General features: G+C 38.9%; 1 protein-coding gene across 2 annotated transcripts in view; it reads left to right on the top strand.

The window, feature by feature from the left end:
- FBXL17 (F-box and leucine rich repeat protein 17) overlaps positions 1–20,623 on the top strand; it is a 145,305-nt gene that overhangs the window by 90,524 nt on the left and 34,158 nt on the right. The window contains exons 7-8 of one of the 2 annotated variants that reach the window (XR_014539788.1): positions 923–1,204; positions 1,587–7,403. Coding sequence is in view for 1 of the 2 variants with exons in the window: in XM_083576842.1 (XP_083432968.1) it covers positions 923–999 (77 nt within the window). In the remaining variant the exon portion in view is untranslated. Of the gene's footprint in view, positions 1–922; positions 1,205–1,586; positions 7,404–20,623 lie in introns of those variants that run through there. The other variant, XM_083576842.1, reaches the window with a different exon arrangement.

Genomic DNA, 20,623 nt, shown 5'->3' with positions numbered 1-20,623 from the left:
AAAAAGTTCAAACCACTCTCACTTGTGTGGTTTTCAAGATAGAAACATGGAAACTTTGTGGAGAACTTGCAATAGGTGCAATACGTGATTGTTACATGTTGCAACTGTTGAATTATAAGCTGAGCACCTTGTTAATAAATTCATAGTGTTTCTTCTGAAACAAGCAAACTTTGGCATTTCTAAAATGTATAACATAAAGGAAATGGTTCACACAATGGAATTTTGATTGTGTTTACTCCTATGTTTTTGTTTTTATAAGTTTCAAGAAAAGGCTACAAAATGTAATAATAATAAACACAATTCTATAATTCTCTTACAAACTAACAAACACTTTGGAACTTAAATCTCCATTCTAATTAATGCATGTTTCTGTAGCTAAACATTTGTGCTCAAGTAGTGGGTGATATTTCATGCTTGGATGTTTGCTGACGTCTGTAATAATCACTTTGGACATACAGCAATGAATCAAGGTACCTAATTTGTAATTATTGTGAGTAGTATCTGAAGTTCCATTAAATTTGTAAACTACATTATAATAGTATCTCAAAGTTAGATGAAGGTTAAAATACTTTATGATTATTGTTTTTACTCTAACTCTGTTACAAATATTGTGCTACTATTCAACATTTTGTTATCAGTCTGAAATATTTGTGTAATATTTCAAAATTAAGAACACAGGACTGAATGATGCAAGTCTTTTATGTTGTCAAAATTTCTGTTTTCCATCTTGATGAAATGATCAGAATCACTCGGATTGAAAAGTAAGGCTGTAATGTATTCTGAAATAGCCTCATATATATACACACAACAAATTAAAAGTTTGATTTCTCAGTTAGTAATTTACATTCTAAAAATCTAGTAGTAATTGGTCTCTTATTACTGTATGTAAGCACTCATTAATCGAGATCTCTATGTATTCCAGATGTGTAGAAGTCATTGCTAAAGAAGGGCAGAACTTGAAAGAACTTTATTTGGTGTCCTGTAAGATCACAGACTATGGTATGTAATACTCATTTTTAAAACACATTTATGCCATCAAGAAGAGTTAATTGTACTTGATATTTCTCCATTCTGAAAAGTTTGAAGAAATGTTCATCATAAATATTTAGCTTCAAAACTTATTTGTAAGCAATTGCAACATAATCTATTGGTCACAGTCACTGCCCACTATGATGAGATGTATTGCATTTCTATTAAAATGATAGTAAAAAGGTAAAGGTAAAGGTACCCCTGCCCATCAGGGCCAGTCGTGACCGACTCTAGGGTTGCGCGCTCATCTCGCTCAAGAGGCCGGGAGCCAGCGCTTGTCCGGAGACAGCTTCCGGTCACGTGGCCAGCGTGACTAAGCTGCTGCTGGCGGACCAGCGCAGCACACGGAAACGCCGTTTACCTTCCCGCTGGATAGCGGTCCCTATTTATCTACTTGCACTTTGGGGTGCTTTCGAACTGCTAGGTAGGCAGGAGCTGGGACCGAATGACGGAAGCTCACCCCGCCGCGGGGATTCGAACCGCCGACCTTTCGATCGGCAGGTCCTAGGCTCTGTGGTTTAACCCACAGCGCTACCCGCGTCCCACTAAAATGATAGTAATTATGTCTAAATTTGCAACTATCTTAATGATAATAATACATGCACCTTTTATGCAAATTGGTATCCTCTTTTCTCTTTTTTTGAGATTCAATTTCTTTTTTGGGCAATATGTAAGTTGCCACTGTATTTGTTGTGAGCTTCCAAATTTACAGACAACCAGTGGTTTTAAACTACAAGTCTGCCTTTGCTTTCATCTTCTAAGCACTTCCATATCTAGTTGCAGTGGCTTTCAAAGATTGAACAATAACAATAACTGGCTTTTCAATAGAGCATTGTGCTAAATCATAGCTAAGCTTTCTTAACTTGGATTTGGTGTACTGTCTCAATTAATTCATTGTTCAACTAAACACAACTTTGACATATTTAAGGCAGCTTCGAGCATTACATAGCAAGCTTGAAACATGGTGTGGGGCTGCTATCCAGTCATGTTATGTGTGTATTTGTGTTTAAATTGAATATGACTCATATAAGTAACTCTTGGGGAGGGGGAATGGGAAAAGCAGCTAAGTGGTCTAAGAGTTTGAATTCATTATCCATGGTTTGCATGGGGAGGGGAGATTTGGACACTTCAGAGTTTAGTGCTTTTATAATAGAACTGTATGGGAAACAAACAAGCTAACATTTTTGGTACTTAAAAGATGAGTGTAAAGTATTAAATATGGTTTTGGATCACAGAACCAACTACGTTTAAATTTAGTTGGATTGACTTGTACACTTTCCAGCTAAGCTCTGATTTTGGGACAGGCTGTCAAGAAGTCAAGCCGTATCTTTATTCAGATATATGCATGTTAAAAACTATAATATAAATATTGACTTCCAGAAATAATACTGTTGACCGTCCTGCAAAAGACAGAAAATAATGTAACTTTTATTTGTAAGTCAGCCTGTAAATCACATAAATCATCCTTTAAAAAAGAAAGTTATATTAAAACTTTGTTGACAATATTCTTAACAATCACTCATGCAAAAAGAACATTTTCTACCATCTGCCAGCGCTATATGTAATTCATAACTATCAGAAATCAATTTTCTTTAAATAACTTCTAAGAATACTCCCGATGTCATGAAAATTCCAGGCAATTTTCTTTGAGAGTTGGTTTGGAATGCCACTGTGCATCTCAAAGCCCCATATAGTGAGGTAAATTACAGCAATAGCATATTTCTCAACTATAAGAATTGCAGATCTTTTGTCTCGTGGTACATTATGGAGGATTTTCAATTTGAGAAAGACAGTTAAGCCGAACTTTTAATTTTTTTTGATAAATGTAAAATGATGCACTGCCCCCGTTATCAGCACCTTCTTCGCCCACTAAGTAAGTATACAGGGAAATAGCAGGTTGGAAGAAAGTGTACTTTAAATGTGGCTTGTCACTATGCCCCAAACTAGAGCACCATATGCTCTTACCTATATTTTACATTCCATTGCAGAAGTCTCGTATATGCCTCCCTGTTTAAAGGCATCTATTGCCTTCATTTAAATTCCTCTAAAGTGATTTTTTGCTCTCCTCTGAGGGTTTATTTTGCTTCCTGGATAGCAAACTGTGGGAAACGACATATTTGAAAACGCAACATTAAATGCTAACTTAACATTTCATCCTCTTAAAACTAAAGTGTTGGTTCCCCAGGGTCCTAGAATCTATTAACAACTCTTTCGTATATAAAAAAATTAAAGTATATTTTTACTACAAAAACCAAGCAATTGCTTCATCTTGGGGGGGGGGGATCAGTGACCTCTATTTACTTTATTGTATTTTAGTTATTAGGTTTGTATCCAACTATTCATCCAAATATAGAATACTTCAAATCTATTCAAAGGTACAATATCATCTGTTGGTGTGTGGGGTCCATATGGGGTTGTTTCCGCTGGTCCCTGGCATTTGACGTAATCACAGGCAAGTATCCAGTTTTCTCCCTGCAGTAGGAGGGGTAGAAAGAGTTGAAGATGAATTCCAGAGCTGGTTGATAGTGAAGATACCAACTCACAAAAGCAACTCCTTCTGCTTGCCTATCCATTTGCTCTGTAGTCAGAGACCACAGATAAAGCACAACCTGTAAATAAAAGTTCAGGTACTTGGCAGAAGCCTCCTGGATCACATTAAAATGTGTTCCCTAATTCCTGAGGGACGTCATACACCAATTGTCAAACTGGATTCCCCAACATCATCTTTAGGAACTGACCCCTAAAGAAAGACTGCGAACAGTGCTCCCCAGAGCCATCCCTGGCCAAACAGTCCAGAAGAATATGGTGGTCAACAGAGTGGAAGCTGCTGAGAGGTCCAGCAAACCCAACAGGGACTTACTCCCCCTGTCTAGTTTGCTATGAGATCTCTGTAAAGCCAGGTAACTCGTTTGCCTCAACTGGACAGGATGTTCAGGAGCAATTATGTCAAACTTGCTGGTCGTTTCCCCATCCTAGAGACTGATAAGTGCTTTGACAGAATCATCAAGTGACAAAATAGGAAACTTCCCCAAGGCACCCAGAAAACTGTTTGGATCCATCTTACTTCTTTTTAATAGGTCCTCTCTCCTGTGGAAGTTAGGAGTTCCTGTAATTCTCAGCTCAACATATAGTAAGGCTATGAAGCATCTGCCTGGAAGTGGAAATCACTCAGTACCATCAGTCTGGGAGATTCCATGCCCAGGACTACCCAGCTAGCTCAATTAGGGTGACTGTTGGGCAGCAGGGTCCCCATTTGGTTGGCAGCTGTCCTCACAAACAAAAAACTCAATACTGGTAGATAGTTGAAGAGGGCACCTCATCTGAGGAATGGAATTACAGTAGGTCTGAACAACTCTACTCATCTTAGATAGCACTGAATGGAGAAACCACAGATAAACTGATTTTGTTAAAGTAATATAAATATCATAGTACTAGGAACAGCCACCTCGTTGCTAACCCCCTTCCTGCACCCCTTCCCCCACACCTCTCCCCTTTACACCTGACCCCAAAAACCCTCACTTTACACCTCACCCATCCCTTGCCTATCTCCACCCCAAGCCCCACCTCTGTTTAAAGGTGGAGGAGCTCAGAGAGGAGCTAGTCCCCTCCATTTTTGTGTGTGTCACAGAGTGGCTCCATTTTTTTTACGCCTTGCACCTGAGCAGCTGCCGCACCTTCCAACTGTCAGCAGTCCCTGTCAGCAGTTCCTGCTTCCTTCCCCGCCCGGCCCATTCCCAATTGGTGTGTTTGTGACCAGCACACCGAGTGTTGTTTCCTCCAGCTCAGCCAGGAGTCCCTCAGGCATGAAACCGCCAGCTCCTCAGCAGGCAGTTGAGAGCAGTAGCAGTCTGTCATGGAGGGTCATGTCACCGTGGCTCTTCCTTGTCACGCCAGTCGGCCAGCCACTTTCCCCAGCTAGGGTGCTCCAGGCTTTGTTGGGGGTGCCATCCTATGGGCTCCGGTGGCTCTCAGGTTCTTGCCCCCCAGCCACCCGCCCTTGTGCAGTTGTGCTTGTGGCTCTTGTAAGCTATTGGTGGCCGCTTAACGTGCCATTGTCTCCATTGCTGCCCCTGCCTGTTAAATGCTGCTGTAGCGGTACGGAGCCTGCCTGCTTTGTTCACGCTCCCTCCTTCCTGCTGTTCTGGCGGCATGCTGGAGTTGGTGCGGCCACGCAAATAGCAGAGCGTAACAACAACTTTACATTTTTATTTATATTGGAAAATCATAATTATTAAACAGATAATGTAAAATAAAAGGTAAACTTGCTTTTACAGTATGCAAATGTTGAAAACCCATTCACTAACTGATCGTCATGTCAGCTTTTCAATTAAAAATCCTTTTCCAAATGAGAAGTGCAAATTGCCTCTTTGTATATTACGACTTGTGGCAGCAAGTCTAAGCACAAGTGCATTTGTATTTCTATTTTTCTGCCTATTGCCACTTGTGAATCTAGTAGGCTCAGTTATTGTGATCCAGAAACCTTGCCTTTCAGGACTAAGCAGCATCAGTGAATTGCCATTTCATCTTGCTGAACTGAAGCTACAGAACTCAACTTAGTGCCTTTTTAAAAAAAAAAATTCCAAAGTAATTTAAATGTATGTATTCTAGTTCTTCCATAAGTCAAGTGGAATGATTCTAGTTTTTGAAATGTCAGGGATCTTTTTGACCTAACTAAGCTAATGGCATACTTTATTTGCAATTCTCTTTCATCCAGTGCCCTATTCTTGCTTATTTATTAACTGTACATACTGAAATACATTGCATCTAATTACAAAATGCCAAGAGCTCATAAGAAATGCTTCCATAAATATGTAACCACTTGGGCCTTAGTACACAAAAAAGAGAATATTTCAAGCAGAAGATATGTGCCCAATTTCTATAATAAAGAAAATAGGTCCTGAGATTCAGCAGTGTCTTTGAGAAAATAAAGTGGCTTGAAAACTGTAAAATTACAAGAGCACAGATTTCTTTTGAAAAGCTAAATATTTGTAAGACTAAACATTTCTAAAATCCTGTGTGCCTAACCTAATTAACCTGGGTAGTCTTTTCTATTTGACTATATATGTGGCTTGTCAAAGAGTAAATGGTGTAATGATCTCAGGCAGGCAAGCAAGCCCTGATAAGAACTAATGAGACTCTGGCAGTTTTATGGCATGTTTATTTACAATTTACATCCAGAGCGCAGTTCCAAGCCTGGCACTCTTAGCTACAAGTTGGTCACTCTGAGTCTCCATCCCTTTTGCAGCACGAAGGGTGCCAAAGTCCATTCTTTCCTCTCTTGTACTTCCATTGCATTTTAACCCTTTCAGCTCTTCTGGTTTGGGGAGAAGGTGGGTGAACTCCCCCTCCCCACTATCAAACAAAGATCCCGCTAACTGCTGCCTACCTCCTGGTTGCATAGCAACCCTCTCAATGTCATCTACCTCCTTCCCTCCCTCTGCCTGTGAGCTTTCCAAGTCTGCTGCGCTATCTGAGTCTGGGAACTCTTGATGAAGGGGGGCTGAACTAACCCACTCCTGCTCTGTCTGTGGCTGCAATCCCTCGCTTCCAGAGTCAGACTCTGTCTCCCTTTGTACTGGCATTCCTTCCTCTTCAGAGTCAGACTCTTCCCAGGCATTCAGTTCAGCCATGTCCCTGACAAATGGTAAGTTAGGTGTAATTTTTGTAGGGTTGCCATATTTCAAAAAGTGAAAATCCGGACACAAAGGTTGTTACACATGGACGAATCCCAGCTATGTCTGGGAAATTCCGGACGTATGGCAGTCTTAGTGTAATGACAAAAGTGTAGGACTTGCACCAGAAATCAAATGCCTCTCAGTCATGAACACACTAACCTTGTGCTGTAGGGTTTTGGGGATAAAATGAGATCCCTCCAGATGTGAAATTTTGAAGCTGGGGTGGGGCAGGGGGACAAGTTCCTCTCTCTCTTCTATTCTTGGCAGATTTTTCATAATTTTTCATGAAATTTTAAATTAAAACAATTTGCATACTGTTTATAAATAAAACCTCCAAGCAGTTGACAGAAGATAAAATATACAAGTATTGATAAAAATTAAAAACAAGTTTTGAAAAATTCAAAAAAGATTTAAGCTAAAATTACAGATTAAAACACCTGCCAACTTTTAAACGTCCAAGTAGATTTGCCTAAACAAAAAAAGTTTATAGCGGGTGTCAGGAATACAGTGAAGGCAACTGCTTGATGTCAATAGGCAGGGACTCAGAAAGTACAGGTGCTATTGTGCTTAAAAAAGCTATTTCTTACAAGTGTGGGACAATTATGTGGCACTTGTAAAAGTGCCATCTCCGCAGATCGTTTTGTTATCAGTGAACATTTCCTACTGTTTGTGTTCTGTTTTGAGTTGTAATTTTTGCTTATACTTTTACAGTCATACCTCTAGTTGAATGTGCTTCGGGTTGAGCGCGTTTGAGTTGAGCTCCGCGGCAACCCGGAAGTAACGGAGCATGTTACTTCTGAGTTTCGCTGCTCGTGCATGCGCAGACGCTCAAAATAATGTCATGCACAGTAGCGACGAAACGCGACACGCGCCGTCGCGTCTTGCGTTCCATTCGGGATGCGAACGGGGCTCCAGAACAGATCCCGTTCGCATCCTGAGGTACCACTATATTGATTTTGAATTTGTTATCCATCTTCTGCTCTTTAGAAAAGGCAATGCAAAGCCATCTTATAGATAAATGAATTTCTTCTGGATGGAAGATCTGATTTCCATCCTGCGTAGTCTTAAATTGAGGTCCTAACAGGCCACTCCCAGACCTGTTGTACTTCAGGGATGAAATAATGCCTGTAAAATCAAACCATTTGTTTGAAAGAGAGGGGGAGAAGCTGTTCAAGGCGGCTTGATACTTTAAAATTAATAATACTCTAAATACAATCAGCTGTTTCACAGATGCTGGGTGTAAGTTATTATTGTGTCAGCGCCTTTTATTTATCTGAATTTTTCAGCCCTACCAGATTCCTGAAGGTTTTTGATTGTTCCATTAATGTTGTCGTTTTTGTGTTATCAGCTTTACAACTGTTTTCACTTTGTTTCATGAAGCAACACAATATTAATTTGCTCAATTTACATGAAGATTCAGTAGGTTTAAATAAATATCTGTATTTTTGAAGTCTGAACTGCACAATGTGTTTCTGAGCAGTATTTTCAGCTTTATGGTTTGGTGCCTATTAGGAGTACTTTTAACAGCACATTTTAGAATACATTTTAATACATAGACACTTACAGGTGTTTGCCTGTTCGCTTTCTTTCATTATTGTTATTTACCTAGAAACATAGAGTAACAAATATTTCATTAATTCAAAATAAAAATGCTGAAATTTGTTCCTTCCCCATCATGCACTCACTGTTTTATCTTTATCTGAAGAAGTGTGCATGCACACGAAAGCTCATACCAAGAACTAACTTAGTTGGTCTTTAAGGTGCTACTGGAAGGAAAAAAATTTTTTGTTTTATCTTTACAATGTTAGTGTAGTGATCAGCTAAGCTTCATTTTACTAACTGGATGTTAATGTTGTAAATATTCAACAGCAGATTGATATTTTTATACTGAGGTACTTATATTGGCCTTTTGTATAAGTGAACTTGCAATGCCTTATACTATTGAGTCATACTGCTTCACAGCAGTTGGCTGGCGTAGATGGCTTTTTAGTCCCTTCCAATTCTGTAACTTCTTTTCATGTACTTGAGATAACTGGCCATGCATACTGTTATAATAGCTTGAGAATCTGGGAGATTGAGCTAGATAATTTCATTTATTATTCAAATAAATTATTACTTCCCAAACACAGTGTCTACCATAGCTGTACAGGTTTGGCCTTAGGAAAGAGCAGAATCCTCATGACTGAAGGAATCCTCATTGAGCAACTGAAAAAGAGACTGATTTTCTTTACAGCTATTTTTCCTCTACAGCTATGTCATTTTTAAGATCATAAAGATTTTAGCTGCAACTGTGTGGTAGACATCTGGAGCATTACGTTCCTACATACTGGTGTTGGCATGTAAGGCCGTCATTTATAATTGTTTCCAAAGATATTGATGAGACATGATAAACATCTTAAATCTGTTAATCCTCTAGGATTAGCTGCAGCCAAGTTTGTTTTAGCAAAAAGTGTGTCCTCATGAGTGAAACAACCTTAGAGTTTGAAAGGCAGACACTTCTGTGATGTTGAAAAGATCATAATTGTTTGTATCCTTTGTACTAGAGCAGTGTTTCCCAAACTTGCGTCTCCAGTTGTTTTTGAACTACAACTCACTTCATCACTAGCTAGCAGGACCAGTGGTCAGGGATGATGGGAATTGTAGTCCAAAAACAGCTGGAGACCCAAATTTGGGAAACACTGCACTAGATCATCAGTTTGAACTTCTTTGGAATAATGGAATGAAGATAAATGTGAAAGCAATAAAGTTAAACTTGTTTGTTTACTTGGCCCAATTATTTCACACACTGCTTTTTGCATGCACATTTTTTTTTACTGGCACTCAAATGGGCTACTTGTCTGAGCACAGTATCATGTGAACTATTTTTAATTGCAGCAGCAGAAACTTCTGCGATCTGTTAGATATATCTTGAGACTTTGCTTGCCGCTGCTGTTATATCTGAGCTTCCACTTCCCTATGCTACTTTTAATGGAAGCCTAAAATAAATACCGTATTTTTTGCACCATAACACTCACTTTTTTCCTCCTAGAAAGTAAGGGGAAATGTCTGTGCATGTTATGGAGGGAATGCCTACGGGTGGCGGGGGGGATCTGCTGCAGTCATGAGCAGAGGATCCATGGTTCCCCTTCCTTCCCTCCTCCGTGGCTCGCTTTGAAACAGCAAAGCGGGAGAAGAGCCGCTGAGTTGGGAGGAGAGAGGGACAGAGAGCCTGCTTCTTTAAAGGAGCAAAGCGGGTGAGGAGAGGAGCCGCTTACACGAGTGTAAGCGGCTCCTGTCCGGTTGGCTCCTTTAAAGCAAGCAGGCTCTCTGTCCCTCTCTTCTCCCCACTCAGCTCGCTACATAGCAGCAAAGTTTTTCAGCTTGCTAAGCCAGGGATGAGCGGAGAGGTGGGAAAGAAGCAGAGCCTGCTTCCCTTATACTCCTCTTCTTCTGCATTATTAGCAGCATCCTTCTCCACCCACCCCACGCGTGCTCCTTGTCCCTTGAGTGCTTTTCCTTCCCTCCCCACTTAAAACGTGGTTACAAAGCACAGATCCACATGGATCCTCAGGATTTTTGCACTGGGTCACCCCAAATTCACCATCAGATCACATAGCATGTCCATGGCTACACCTTGCACCAAAAAAATCACGCACCCACTGTTGCCTGGGGCCGCAGTAGTGCAAAAACGTGGTTACAAAGCATGGATCCTCAGGATTTTTGCTTTGGGCTACTCCAAACTCACTGTCAGATCACATGTCTGTGGCCACAGCATGAACCACAAAAATCATACATCCACTGTTTCGTTCAGAATATTTATTTTCTTGTTTTCCTCCTCTAAAAACTACGTGCGTGATATGGTTGGGTGCGTGTTATAGAGCGAAAAATACGGTAAGTTGTTACAGCATCCTAGGAAACTGTTGGGTTGTATCCAGTTATGTCCTCCTTTCACAAGAAGGGTTTTTGGTTCAGTTGAGCCTTCTGTGAACAGAGGAGAGGAGAAGCTTTTACAAACTCACCCATTCACTCTGCTGCACCCCTCCAAACCTGCACTAAGGGGCTGGGAGACCTTTTGGAACAGGATGTAGCACATGGGAGTACAGAAGAAGCAGAAATTCTTGAAAATCATCTCCCTTCCCCTTCCATTCGTTGAAACCTCTGCTGGAGCAATGAACCTTCCACGGTGGAAGGACACCATTGAAATCAAACCTTCATTTCGCTGATAATGTAGGGACTACTGCAGCATGGGTTTTTTAAGGCAAAGCTCATCAGTTCTACAATAAACACTCATTTTCTTTATAATCTTCATTGTATTGTACCTTTTTAGTTAACTTCTGGGTGAAAATAAATAAATAGTTATACTTACTTCCACAAAGTCTGTACTTCTTAGTCAGGCTGATGATCAGCTTCACTTACAGTATTCAAAGCACATTTAGAGTGCATGTCTTGGGGGTGGGAGGTGGGTGTCTGTTGCATTTTTAAAAGCGCTATCCTTTACATATCTACTCAAGAACAGCAGCCATTGAGTTCAGTGGAACTTATTTCTTGATAAATCTGTATAAAGCCATATCCATATATTTAAAATACATGAAGAAGTCGACTAGATAACTGGCCTATCCTACTAGCATATTTTCTTTTTGCTTATTATAATGGAAATAGAAATAATAATGTACAGGCAAACAACAACCAAAATTGATTGTTACCTACAATCAGCAGAATCCAAGCAATAGCAGCAAAAATGCATTGATCCAAGTAGTATCTAGTGTTCTGTTTCTAATGGAGTGAAAAGGCAAAATAAAAAAGTTAACATAACTGTTCGTTTTCTTTAAATATATTCACAGTACTAAAGCATCACACTGCACATCTGTGCAGTGATATAATATCCACTGTAATGGCAGTTTTGGATATCTAAAGACTAAAGTCGAGTTGTCTTTTTATTAGACAATATACTCCCTAACTTATTTTAACTCTTTCTATAATTCATTATTGAAGTACAACAACTGACACACATTGAAATGTATACCCTTAGTAGGCTACCAGCTAATTTGATTAGGAGTCTTATTGTTGGACTCTTAGCTCTCATCAGTAGAACTTGCTTCTTGAATTTTATTGATTTACAACCATCTCTCCACAATATACAAGGGTTTCTAAATTAATAAATTAATAAATTCAGAAAGAGGTATTTCATTATAAGGACATATACTTTTTGATTGGTATCATTTAACTTGTTGGCTGCAGAGCAGTTCCCATAAAGCACTATTTTAGCCCTATTTTTATCTGATGAAATCTCAGTATTCCAATGATGCTGGCGCTGTACCAGAAGTCCTCTAATATGGAGAGGTAGTTCATGTCAAGCAGAGGTTTCCTACACCTTAGCTAGGTATGTCTGTAAGCTCAATCTGTTCAACTCACACCCCTCCCAACTCTCATGTGACGATTCAATTCTATTAATCTTGAATACCCTGGGAGTATAAGAAGCATAAACTTCTGGATACTTCTTGGTGAGCATAGAAGAACTTCTTATTGCTATTAATTTCATCAAGAGATGAAAACAGAACATAGTGCAATTAAAAAAATTGTATATGTCCATAGTTAAGGCAAAGCAGTGCTAATTGCTGTTGGCTGCTGAAATGAAAACACATTTGACTACCTAAAAAACAATAACTGGTAAAGTAAGTCTATTTCATCAGTTGCCTAAACAAATAATAGTAAGAAAGCAGGTTTGCTGAGGCTGTGAATAAAGTACTGCTTCACCGAGGAGATGTGGATCTTTGCGCTGTGTGCAAAAAATGTACTGTATTGTTGCATAGAAACCATGAAAGCAATTTTTCCACTCTTCACTTGGGGTGGGGGGAGCCACTGGGCAATAGTGATAGTTTTTCCACACCGCTCTGACCCCAAGTAAGTCTCTGTGAAATCATTTTTTAGACAAAAAGGGGGAAGTGACGATGCATGCAAGGTATTGCCGCATTAGTCTTTTCCAATTAGGTGAGCTGACCTGCCGAGTGACTGATCTAGAAAGAAGAATGGTTGCAGCTTACAACACGATCCAAGCAGAACAGTCAGAACAAACTATTGTAAAACAGTTTTGCTGAATATATTAGTTAAAGAAAAGAGAGCACTAGGATGGAGGTTGCAAAATGGGGAAACAGTCACAGAAACAAATTACATAGATGGTAAAGCTGTTGGAGGGCAATGAGGGATGGACTCTATATTCTTCAAAGAAAATAGCTTCCTGAAGTTTTGATTTAAAATCATAGCTGGGTTTATTTGCAGGCTTCTCAGAAAATACCTCTGGGACAACAGAGCAGTTCCTGATTTAAAATAAAAAATAACAATTGACAGTGGGGCAAAAACAGTTTAATAGGTGGAGAGAAATGACTTGAGCAAAAGAAATAACTTGAGCAATAAAAGCAGTTCTGTTCAGCTCCATTTCTGAATTTCACAGAGTCAACGAAGAAAATAAGTTTTAATATGGCAAATTTCATTGTGATTATATCAAGTAAGTGACTGGGAATTGTTATTGTGCTGCAAAAGGCTAGCATGGCTCTCCCTTCTGGGTTTTATTGAGGATAGAAATTTGTAAACTCCATAGCTAGATAATTGCCACCAAAACCAAGTTAGGGATACAGTTTACATTAAAATTTGGTTGAAAGAAAAAGGTATACATTTTTGAAAACAATGTTCCCTCTGAAATGTCATTGATTGTTGAAATACCATTCCAGTTTTCTTCTCCCATTTTTCCTTATCTACCTCCTTGCCTTCCTCCAGAGTCTGCCATCCTGGGTGTGAGCTGGAAGACACCAAGGGAGTCATGGCACTCCTGTAGACAATGTAATGTGTCAAATTCAATACATCTTACGATAATAGATTTACATTATTTCGTTTCAGATAGCCATGTAAAACACTGGGAAACAATGAAATCGGTAGAGCTTGTTTCTAAGTTATACTTTGTACTTTTAGAAGACACTTTAGAAATTGGAATGGAGCTTAAACCTGTTTTTAGAAGGACCTAGAGCAGGAAGGTGTATCCAGATGTTGATACTACAGTGCCCATCATCCCTGACCATTGATCATGATGGCTAGGGCAAGTTGGAGATAAAGTTCAGCAGCAACAGGAAGATCACATCTTGCCCATTTGTGACCTAGAGCATAGTGAGTGTCTCATGCTTAAATCCACATTTCCCATGTGGAGTCCCAACTGAGAAAACCTGTGCTTTCCAGGGCTGATGACTGTGGTATGTTCAATCTGGGCCACTCCTCTCTGCCATTTCAACATACTGGGGTTTTTTTAAAATGCGTGGGTCATCATACACACTTGTGGTTATTGCAGAGAAGCTGCAGAGTGTGCCTTTTCCCACACTTGAGACTAGATCAATTTATTTCCTAGTACAGAGACTCTAGTAAGCTAGGGCATTATTGGAATACAAGAAAAGAAATTACATGGTAGTCATTGAATATTATTAATGGTATCCCATAAGGGTGTGGTTGTAATACGTAGTGAATAACTATTCACTGGCACACTACAAAAGGAAGTTCATTCCAGTAGCAATTGATGTTAAGACATAGTCACAGTCTTATCTGTCTGTATGCTTGTAGGGGGGCTGAGATTTTAGGCTAGCAGCTTTGGTGCTATAATCTCATTTCCATTCTAATTATACATTTTTATCTTCCTTAATATGAGCCTCTTTCAGTAATAAATTGAGCTCTGATAGTACTGTGTGACTTGAGGGATTTTGAGATAAACAAGCTAATAGTAGGTGCTTCTGAGTCAGCAAATCCTCAGTACAGAAATACTGAAAGGCCCTTGAGGCTCAAAATATGCTAATGTTTTAATGAGAGAAAACAGAGGCAAGTAGAGCATGCCTGTTGCATTGTGTGGTTAGGGCCCTGAGACCCAGTTGAGCACATCTGGAGTGACTTATATCAATTTTAGGATGGACAGAGCTGCAATTGCTGGAGTGGAAGGTTACAGTTAGCAGATACAATGCCTAGCGTTCCCTCATTTTGAATCCAATAGAAATTCACCCTGCTTACTTAATTCTCATTGACTCCAAAACAATAGCCAAAATGCCTGTAAGATTGAGTAAATTATATTTTATTTGAACATTTAAAAAGTCTTTATCGGAGTAAAGAGCATAAACCATCTGAAGCAGAGACTACTCATGAGCAAAGAGACAGAAATGTTACTCAATTACAGAAGAATGAAGATCTTGCTGCTTTTCTAATTGGTTTGTGATATAATGGGTGAAAGCATGAGAGACCAATTTCACAAGATACTTCGAGAGTAGTTTCTAACATGTAATCAAGAAATGACAGGCTTTCAGCAGAAAAGTCAGAATAGTCTCGGAGGTAATTTTGGAATTGCTTCGCTGTCTGTACTACTTGTACTGAACATCCTCTTAAGACATTTGGCAGGATGCCATATCATCAACCTGATGCCAGGAGTACGAGGGCTAATCATCCTTATTCGTAGACTGCTATGAACTTGTATCTTGTCCTTTCAAGAACTCAACTAGGTATTGCAAGAGTGAGGCACTTGCTACTAATTTGGTCAAAGTTTCTGTCATCTTGGTTCTGTTACATGCATATATTGTCAAATCTATTGAACACAGAATACTAAATTGAAAAAGACCTAGGTAGACATACCGTATTTTTCTGTGTATAAGTTGCCCCCATGTATAAGACAAGCCCTATTTTTTTGAACCCAAAATTGAGAAATTGATAGTTTAAACATCAAACAGAACAACTTTGATATTTTATTAAATATTCCAAGCACCAGTGTGCAAGGGCAGCAGCGGAGTGTGCCCCACCCAAGTTGTTTTGGGGGGGAGATAGCCCCCAAAGACCACATAAGGATTTTTGCCATAAAGAGCGAGCACCAGCTATCTAGCACAGGAAATAAAAGTATTTCGGGGACTGAGTTTTTGATTGGTTTTCTTGGCACAATACAGGTGATAGGTCTAGAATGACACAGTTTGGGGCCAAAACAAAGAAAACTTTCCTTGCTGCAAGATAAAACACTGTGGTCCTTTGCTGGTTAAGGAACAACTGCTTTCTCCTGGTACAACATGAGTTTGATTAGAATACCTATTTTTTCAATTCTGATGCCACCCCCACCCGCTTGGTTGTAAAGAAAAACATCAGAACTATTTATTAAAAGTAACCATACATCATGTTACTTTCATGAGAAAAGTTTCTATTCACCATGGAAAACAGAATAATGATTCTTTTAGGGACATGGGTGGCACTGTGGGTTAAACCACAGAGCCTAGGACTTGCCGATCAGAAGGTCGACGGTTCGAATCCCTGCAACGGGGTGAGCTCCCGTTGCTCAGTCCCTGCTCCTGGCAACCTAGCAGTTCGAAAGCATGTCAAAGTGCAAGTAGATAAATAGGTGGGAAGGTAAACTGTGTTTCCGTGCGCTGCTTTGGTTCGCTAGAAGCGGCTTAATCATGCTGGCCACATGACCCGGAAGCTGTACGCCGGCTCCCTCGGCCAATAAAGCGAGATGAGCACCGCAACCCCAGAGTCGGTCACGACTGGACCTAATGGTCAGGGGTCCCTTTACCTTTACCTTTACTTAAGCCATTGTTTTAGGTATCAGGAGCAGCCTGCAGGATTTGGTATTTCTCCCTTCCTGTGGCACATATATTTCTACTGACGCTTCAGATTTATGCCCATGCCAGCATTAGCCATGGTTAATGCTAACTGCAATGTACTGATATCCAAGATTTGAAAAAAAAAAGGTTTGAGTGTTAAACATGGTTAAAGCTGATGCTTATTTAGATCTGGTGAAGAAAGTAGGGGATTTACAATAGACAATAGAACTAGAAGAAACATGCCAGACCCTTTACCAGTTCCTGATCCTTTAGACCTGGTCCCAGAATTCAGCGGCAATGCCCCAGCATATAAACATGCATTTTTTAAATGGTAAAATTCCACCTCTTGGTTGCATTTCGTTCACGCTGGTGTGTGAGCTAAAGCATGGGTGAAATTAATATATGATATGTATGAGTTTGCCTCAGCTGAGAATCAGTTTATTATTACCTTGTGAATATTTTGAATACTATGTTTTCTTTAATTAATATTTTGAATATTATGTTTTGCGTACTCTGTAATCTGTATATTAGGTTAGGATTTCCATTGGCACATTGTACCTGTCCCAGTGATTTTGAATCCTAGGTATTAGGACTTTAAAACCGTAACATGAACATTTAACATCTGCATTAGATATACACTGAATTTAATGGAAATGCTGACATAATCTTAATTGTGAAGATGCTACAGGGCATCACTATTATTCATAGCCTGTTTCAAGTGGTACCTGTAGGCTGTTTGCTGAAAATCTATTGCATATGACAGGAAGACAAATTGTGGCCTATTTTTTTAGCACGGCATTATAATTGGTACATGTGCTCATTAAGAATAGTTTATAGCAATGTTGTCCGCAAGGTCCATCAATTAGCCAAGTAGCACTGCATTCAGTGCATATCTATTTTATCCTTTTACTTGTGGAATTAAATTTTTTAAAATATATTGTTATATGTGTATATTTGTGGTTTTGTATCTGTGTCTGTACATATATACTTATAATGTTTCAGTTTAAATTTTGTTTCAAATAAGAAATGTAGCTTAGACAGATGCTTCACAAAGCCAGAGTCGTATAAAATAGTTTGTGTACTAAGCTTGTTATTTAACCAAGATCATATCCTTAACATTTTTTTATCTTTGCCTTCCAACTGGGTAGTGAGTGCTGAAGATTGATTGCTGTTGTCCGTCAAAGAAACAAAGCAAATTCCCATTTAGCTTTTTCATGGAGACATCTGTGCCTTTGTATTTCCCATTTAAAGATGGCAAAATGGTGACCTCTAAAGTTATTTGTCTTTATATGGCTTAAAATACATCAAGTGTAGGAATAAATCTCTTTACCTGGTATGTCTATTTATTTGAATTTTAAAAAATAAAATCCAGGAATGAATTATAATAAATAGGCAGAAATGTGCACATTTTCGTTAATCCAAATATTGGCTTTTCTTGTTCATGCATTAAACTCTAGAGTCACAAACCTCCTGTGTCTTCCAAATTTAAGTAAGGATCGTTTCCTATCTTTGTCCCTGCAACAGCATGTAATGGGGACCTGATTCTTTAATGTTCTTTTCCACTTTCTTTTTAAACAGAATCATCACATTGTTGAGTTTACCCGCTGCAAGAAGAAAATTTACCAGCAATTCACACAATTGTGTTTTTGTTGTTGTTGTTAGCAATTCCCTTATGCAATTGCCAGCATATAATTGGCAGAGATCAATCTTGCAATGCATTCACCCTTGTGACCTGATTCATTGCTGACATTCAAACCAATTCATACCCAGCCTTTCATTGGCAAAATAGGCATGTTTATTACAAGTCAAAATACAAGTCAGGGGGGACCCAGTGACCAGGCTTTGGAAGGAATATTTCCCATGGCTACCAGAAAGTCCATAGGAGTACAGGATTAGGCTGCAGGTGGAGTTACCACAGTGTGGAATCATTTGCACAATTAATCTATAACAAAACATCTTTAAAGGGACATAGATGTGATCCTGAAAGGATTCTTAGCATCCAAGGAAGCATATTTATAAATCAGAAGTTAGTCCCTTCCCCATAAAAATCTATAGACTGATGATTGTACCTTTTTAATGGTTTAAATTAAGAGAATATTTAAACACATTGGGTAATAGCCAAGTAAGAGTAGACCCTGAAATCAATGTACAAAATTCAACATTACCCCCTCCACACACTTTAGTTAGGAGTAAACATTAACTTTTATAGTACAAAAAGAAAAGATACAAGGGACTATTGCTGTTTCTGTTCATTGTTGTGACTTTTCACAGTGGCAATTTCATCCTCACTTTCATAACTTTTATCGTTTGACTGCATTGCGTAATAACTGTAGGTATCAAGCTGAGACCATTAAACCACGAGGATCTTCACAATTCTGTAGGGCCACTGTGCCTTGGAAAATTGATTTTCTTCCCGAATGTGAAGCAGGGGTCTGAAAAGTTGTTTTATATAAATTGCAAAGGTGCTGCCTGATTTATCTGAATGCAGATTTAGACTTCTAGAAAGTAAATAGAAAGTATTACTGTGCCTTTATCATTCACATGCATAAATGTGTATTCAACAATGCCTCTGCGTTGCACGCAGCATGTGTGATTTGCCTTCCCATCTAATGCTTTTAGCATGAGCTCTATTTAATGCATAACACATTTCTTTTTGTTTCTCTTGTTTTGTTATTCTTCAAGGTTTCCAGCAAAATGTGAAAGTATTCCTAATACAGCTTGAACACAGAGGGGATAACATGTAGAATTAACTGTTCATGTAGAAATGGTATAAACAGAATAAAGTATGTTTGCAGCAACTAAATATATGTTAAGCCAGGGATAGCGAACATAGTGCTTTCTAACATTTTTGAACTATAACATGCATCATCCAGACCTTGACCATACTGACTAGGGCTGATGGAAGTTGGACTCCACCAAAAAACAGACAAAACAAAAACCTACAAACAGTGAGAAGTTATTAATACAGAGTATCATTGATCTTCTATGTGATCATACTTATATATTTCCTGCACAGTACTTCTAGCCTCTTTCCTCTCACCACAGCACAATAGAACCTAGTGATAGCACCATGGTACCCATAAACTGAAACACTAAGGATTGCTTGAGGTTCTCCCTCCTTGGGACTAACAGGAATCAATGCAACACTCCTTTCCCACAGATATATCAAAGCAAATTCAAAGACAGACAGCTTGAAATCCAGTCTAGAAAGCCAAGCACAGAGCATAATATGAGCTTTTTGTTTTGTCTGATGTATAACCACTCCAGATTTAAGCCAGTACAGACTCAGTATTGCTTGACCCCCCACCTTATTAAGTCATCTGCAGTGGACACAAATGTAATGGAGCTTCTTTGAGTTACATCAGAGGGAAATTCAGGAATCTAATTTATTACTTTATCAAAGTATATATTTCTTACCAAACCATGATGTTTGTATTTCACCCTCGGTGATGCACCAAGACTTCAGACCTAAGAGATGTGCTGGATTAATTCCAATTCAAACAGGGTAAATGTTGTTTTAAAAGATACTCCTAAAACTTAATTATTTTAAAGCCATGTCAAATATATAAGTGCTTAAAAGGTAATGAATCGGATATTTGAATGAGTCATTCCATCAATTTGTGTAAAGACTGATGGTAAGTAAAATTACGTTTTAATGGCCTTTTATTTTCTGCACTGAAGTTGATGGCAAAACTCCCATTGACGTCAGTTGCTGCAGGATTAGGCCTTAATTGGTTTGCCTTTGGGAGAAATCAACCGATATAGCTCTCTGCAAAACTAGCATTCAGCCAACCATTCAGTGACTAGTAAATGCACATTTTCTGAAAAGTCTGAACTAATGTCGTAAAAAGTAGACTTCAAATAAGCATTAGCTTAAGTTTCATTATGAAATTGTGTTTGTGCACCACATACTGTTAGTTGAGATTTTTTAGTTTTGCACTTATGTTCTATGATTAGATTGCATCAGTTTGCTGGTTTGTGGAAACAAATTTTGCTGCACCAACTTTTTGTTGTTCGGAACTATCAATCAACGCTAGATCTGTCAATGTAAAGGTCTGGTAACTAAATATCTGCCCAACTAAGAAATAAGATGTTATTTATTGCTGTTGTTATTATTAACCTGCCCTTCACTTTAAGGTTTCAGGGCAAGTTACAACAATTAAAACACAATACTAAAATCAGTTTTAAACAACTTACAGTCACAGAATTAAGGTGGGTCCTAAAAATATAAACACCTCGAGTGTCAAAAGTCAGGGTAAAAAGGTGTATCTTCACCATTTGCCAAATGCTGTAAAATGAAGATGGCAGATGCACCTCTCTGAGGACAGTGGAACAGTC

The sequence above is a fragment of the Podarcis filfolensis genome (genome assembly GCF_964270895.1).
Source record: "Podarcis filfolensis genome assembly, chromosome: 11".
Lineage (NCBI taxonomy): Eukaryota > Metazoa > Chordata > Lepidosauria > Squamata > Lacertidae > Podarcis > Podarcis filfolensis.
This window is presented reverse-complemented; position numbering and strand designations above follow the sequence as displayed.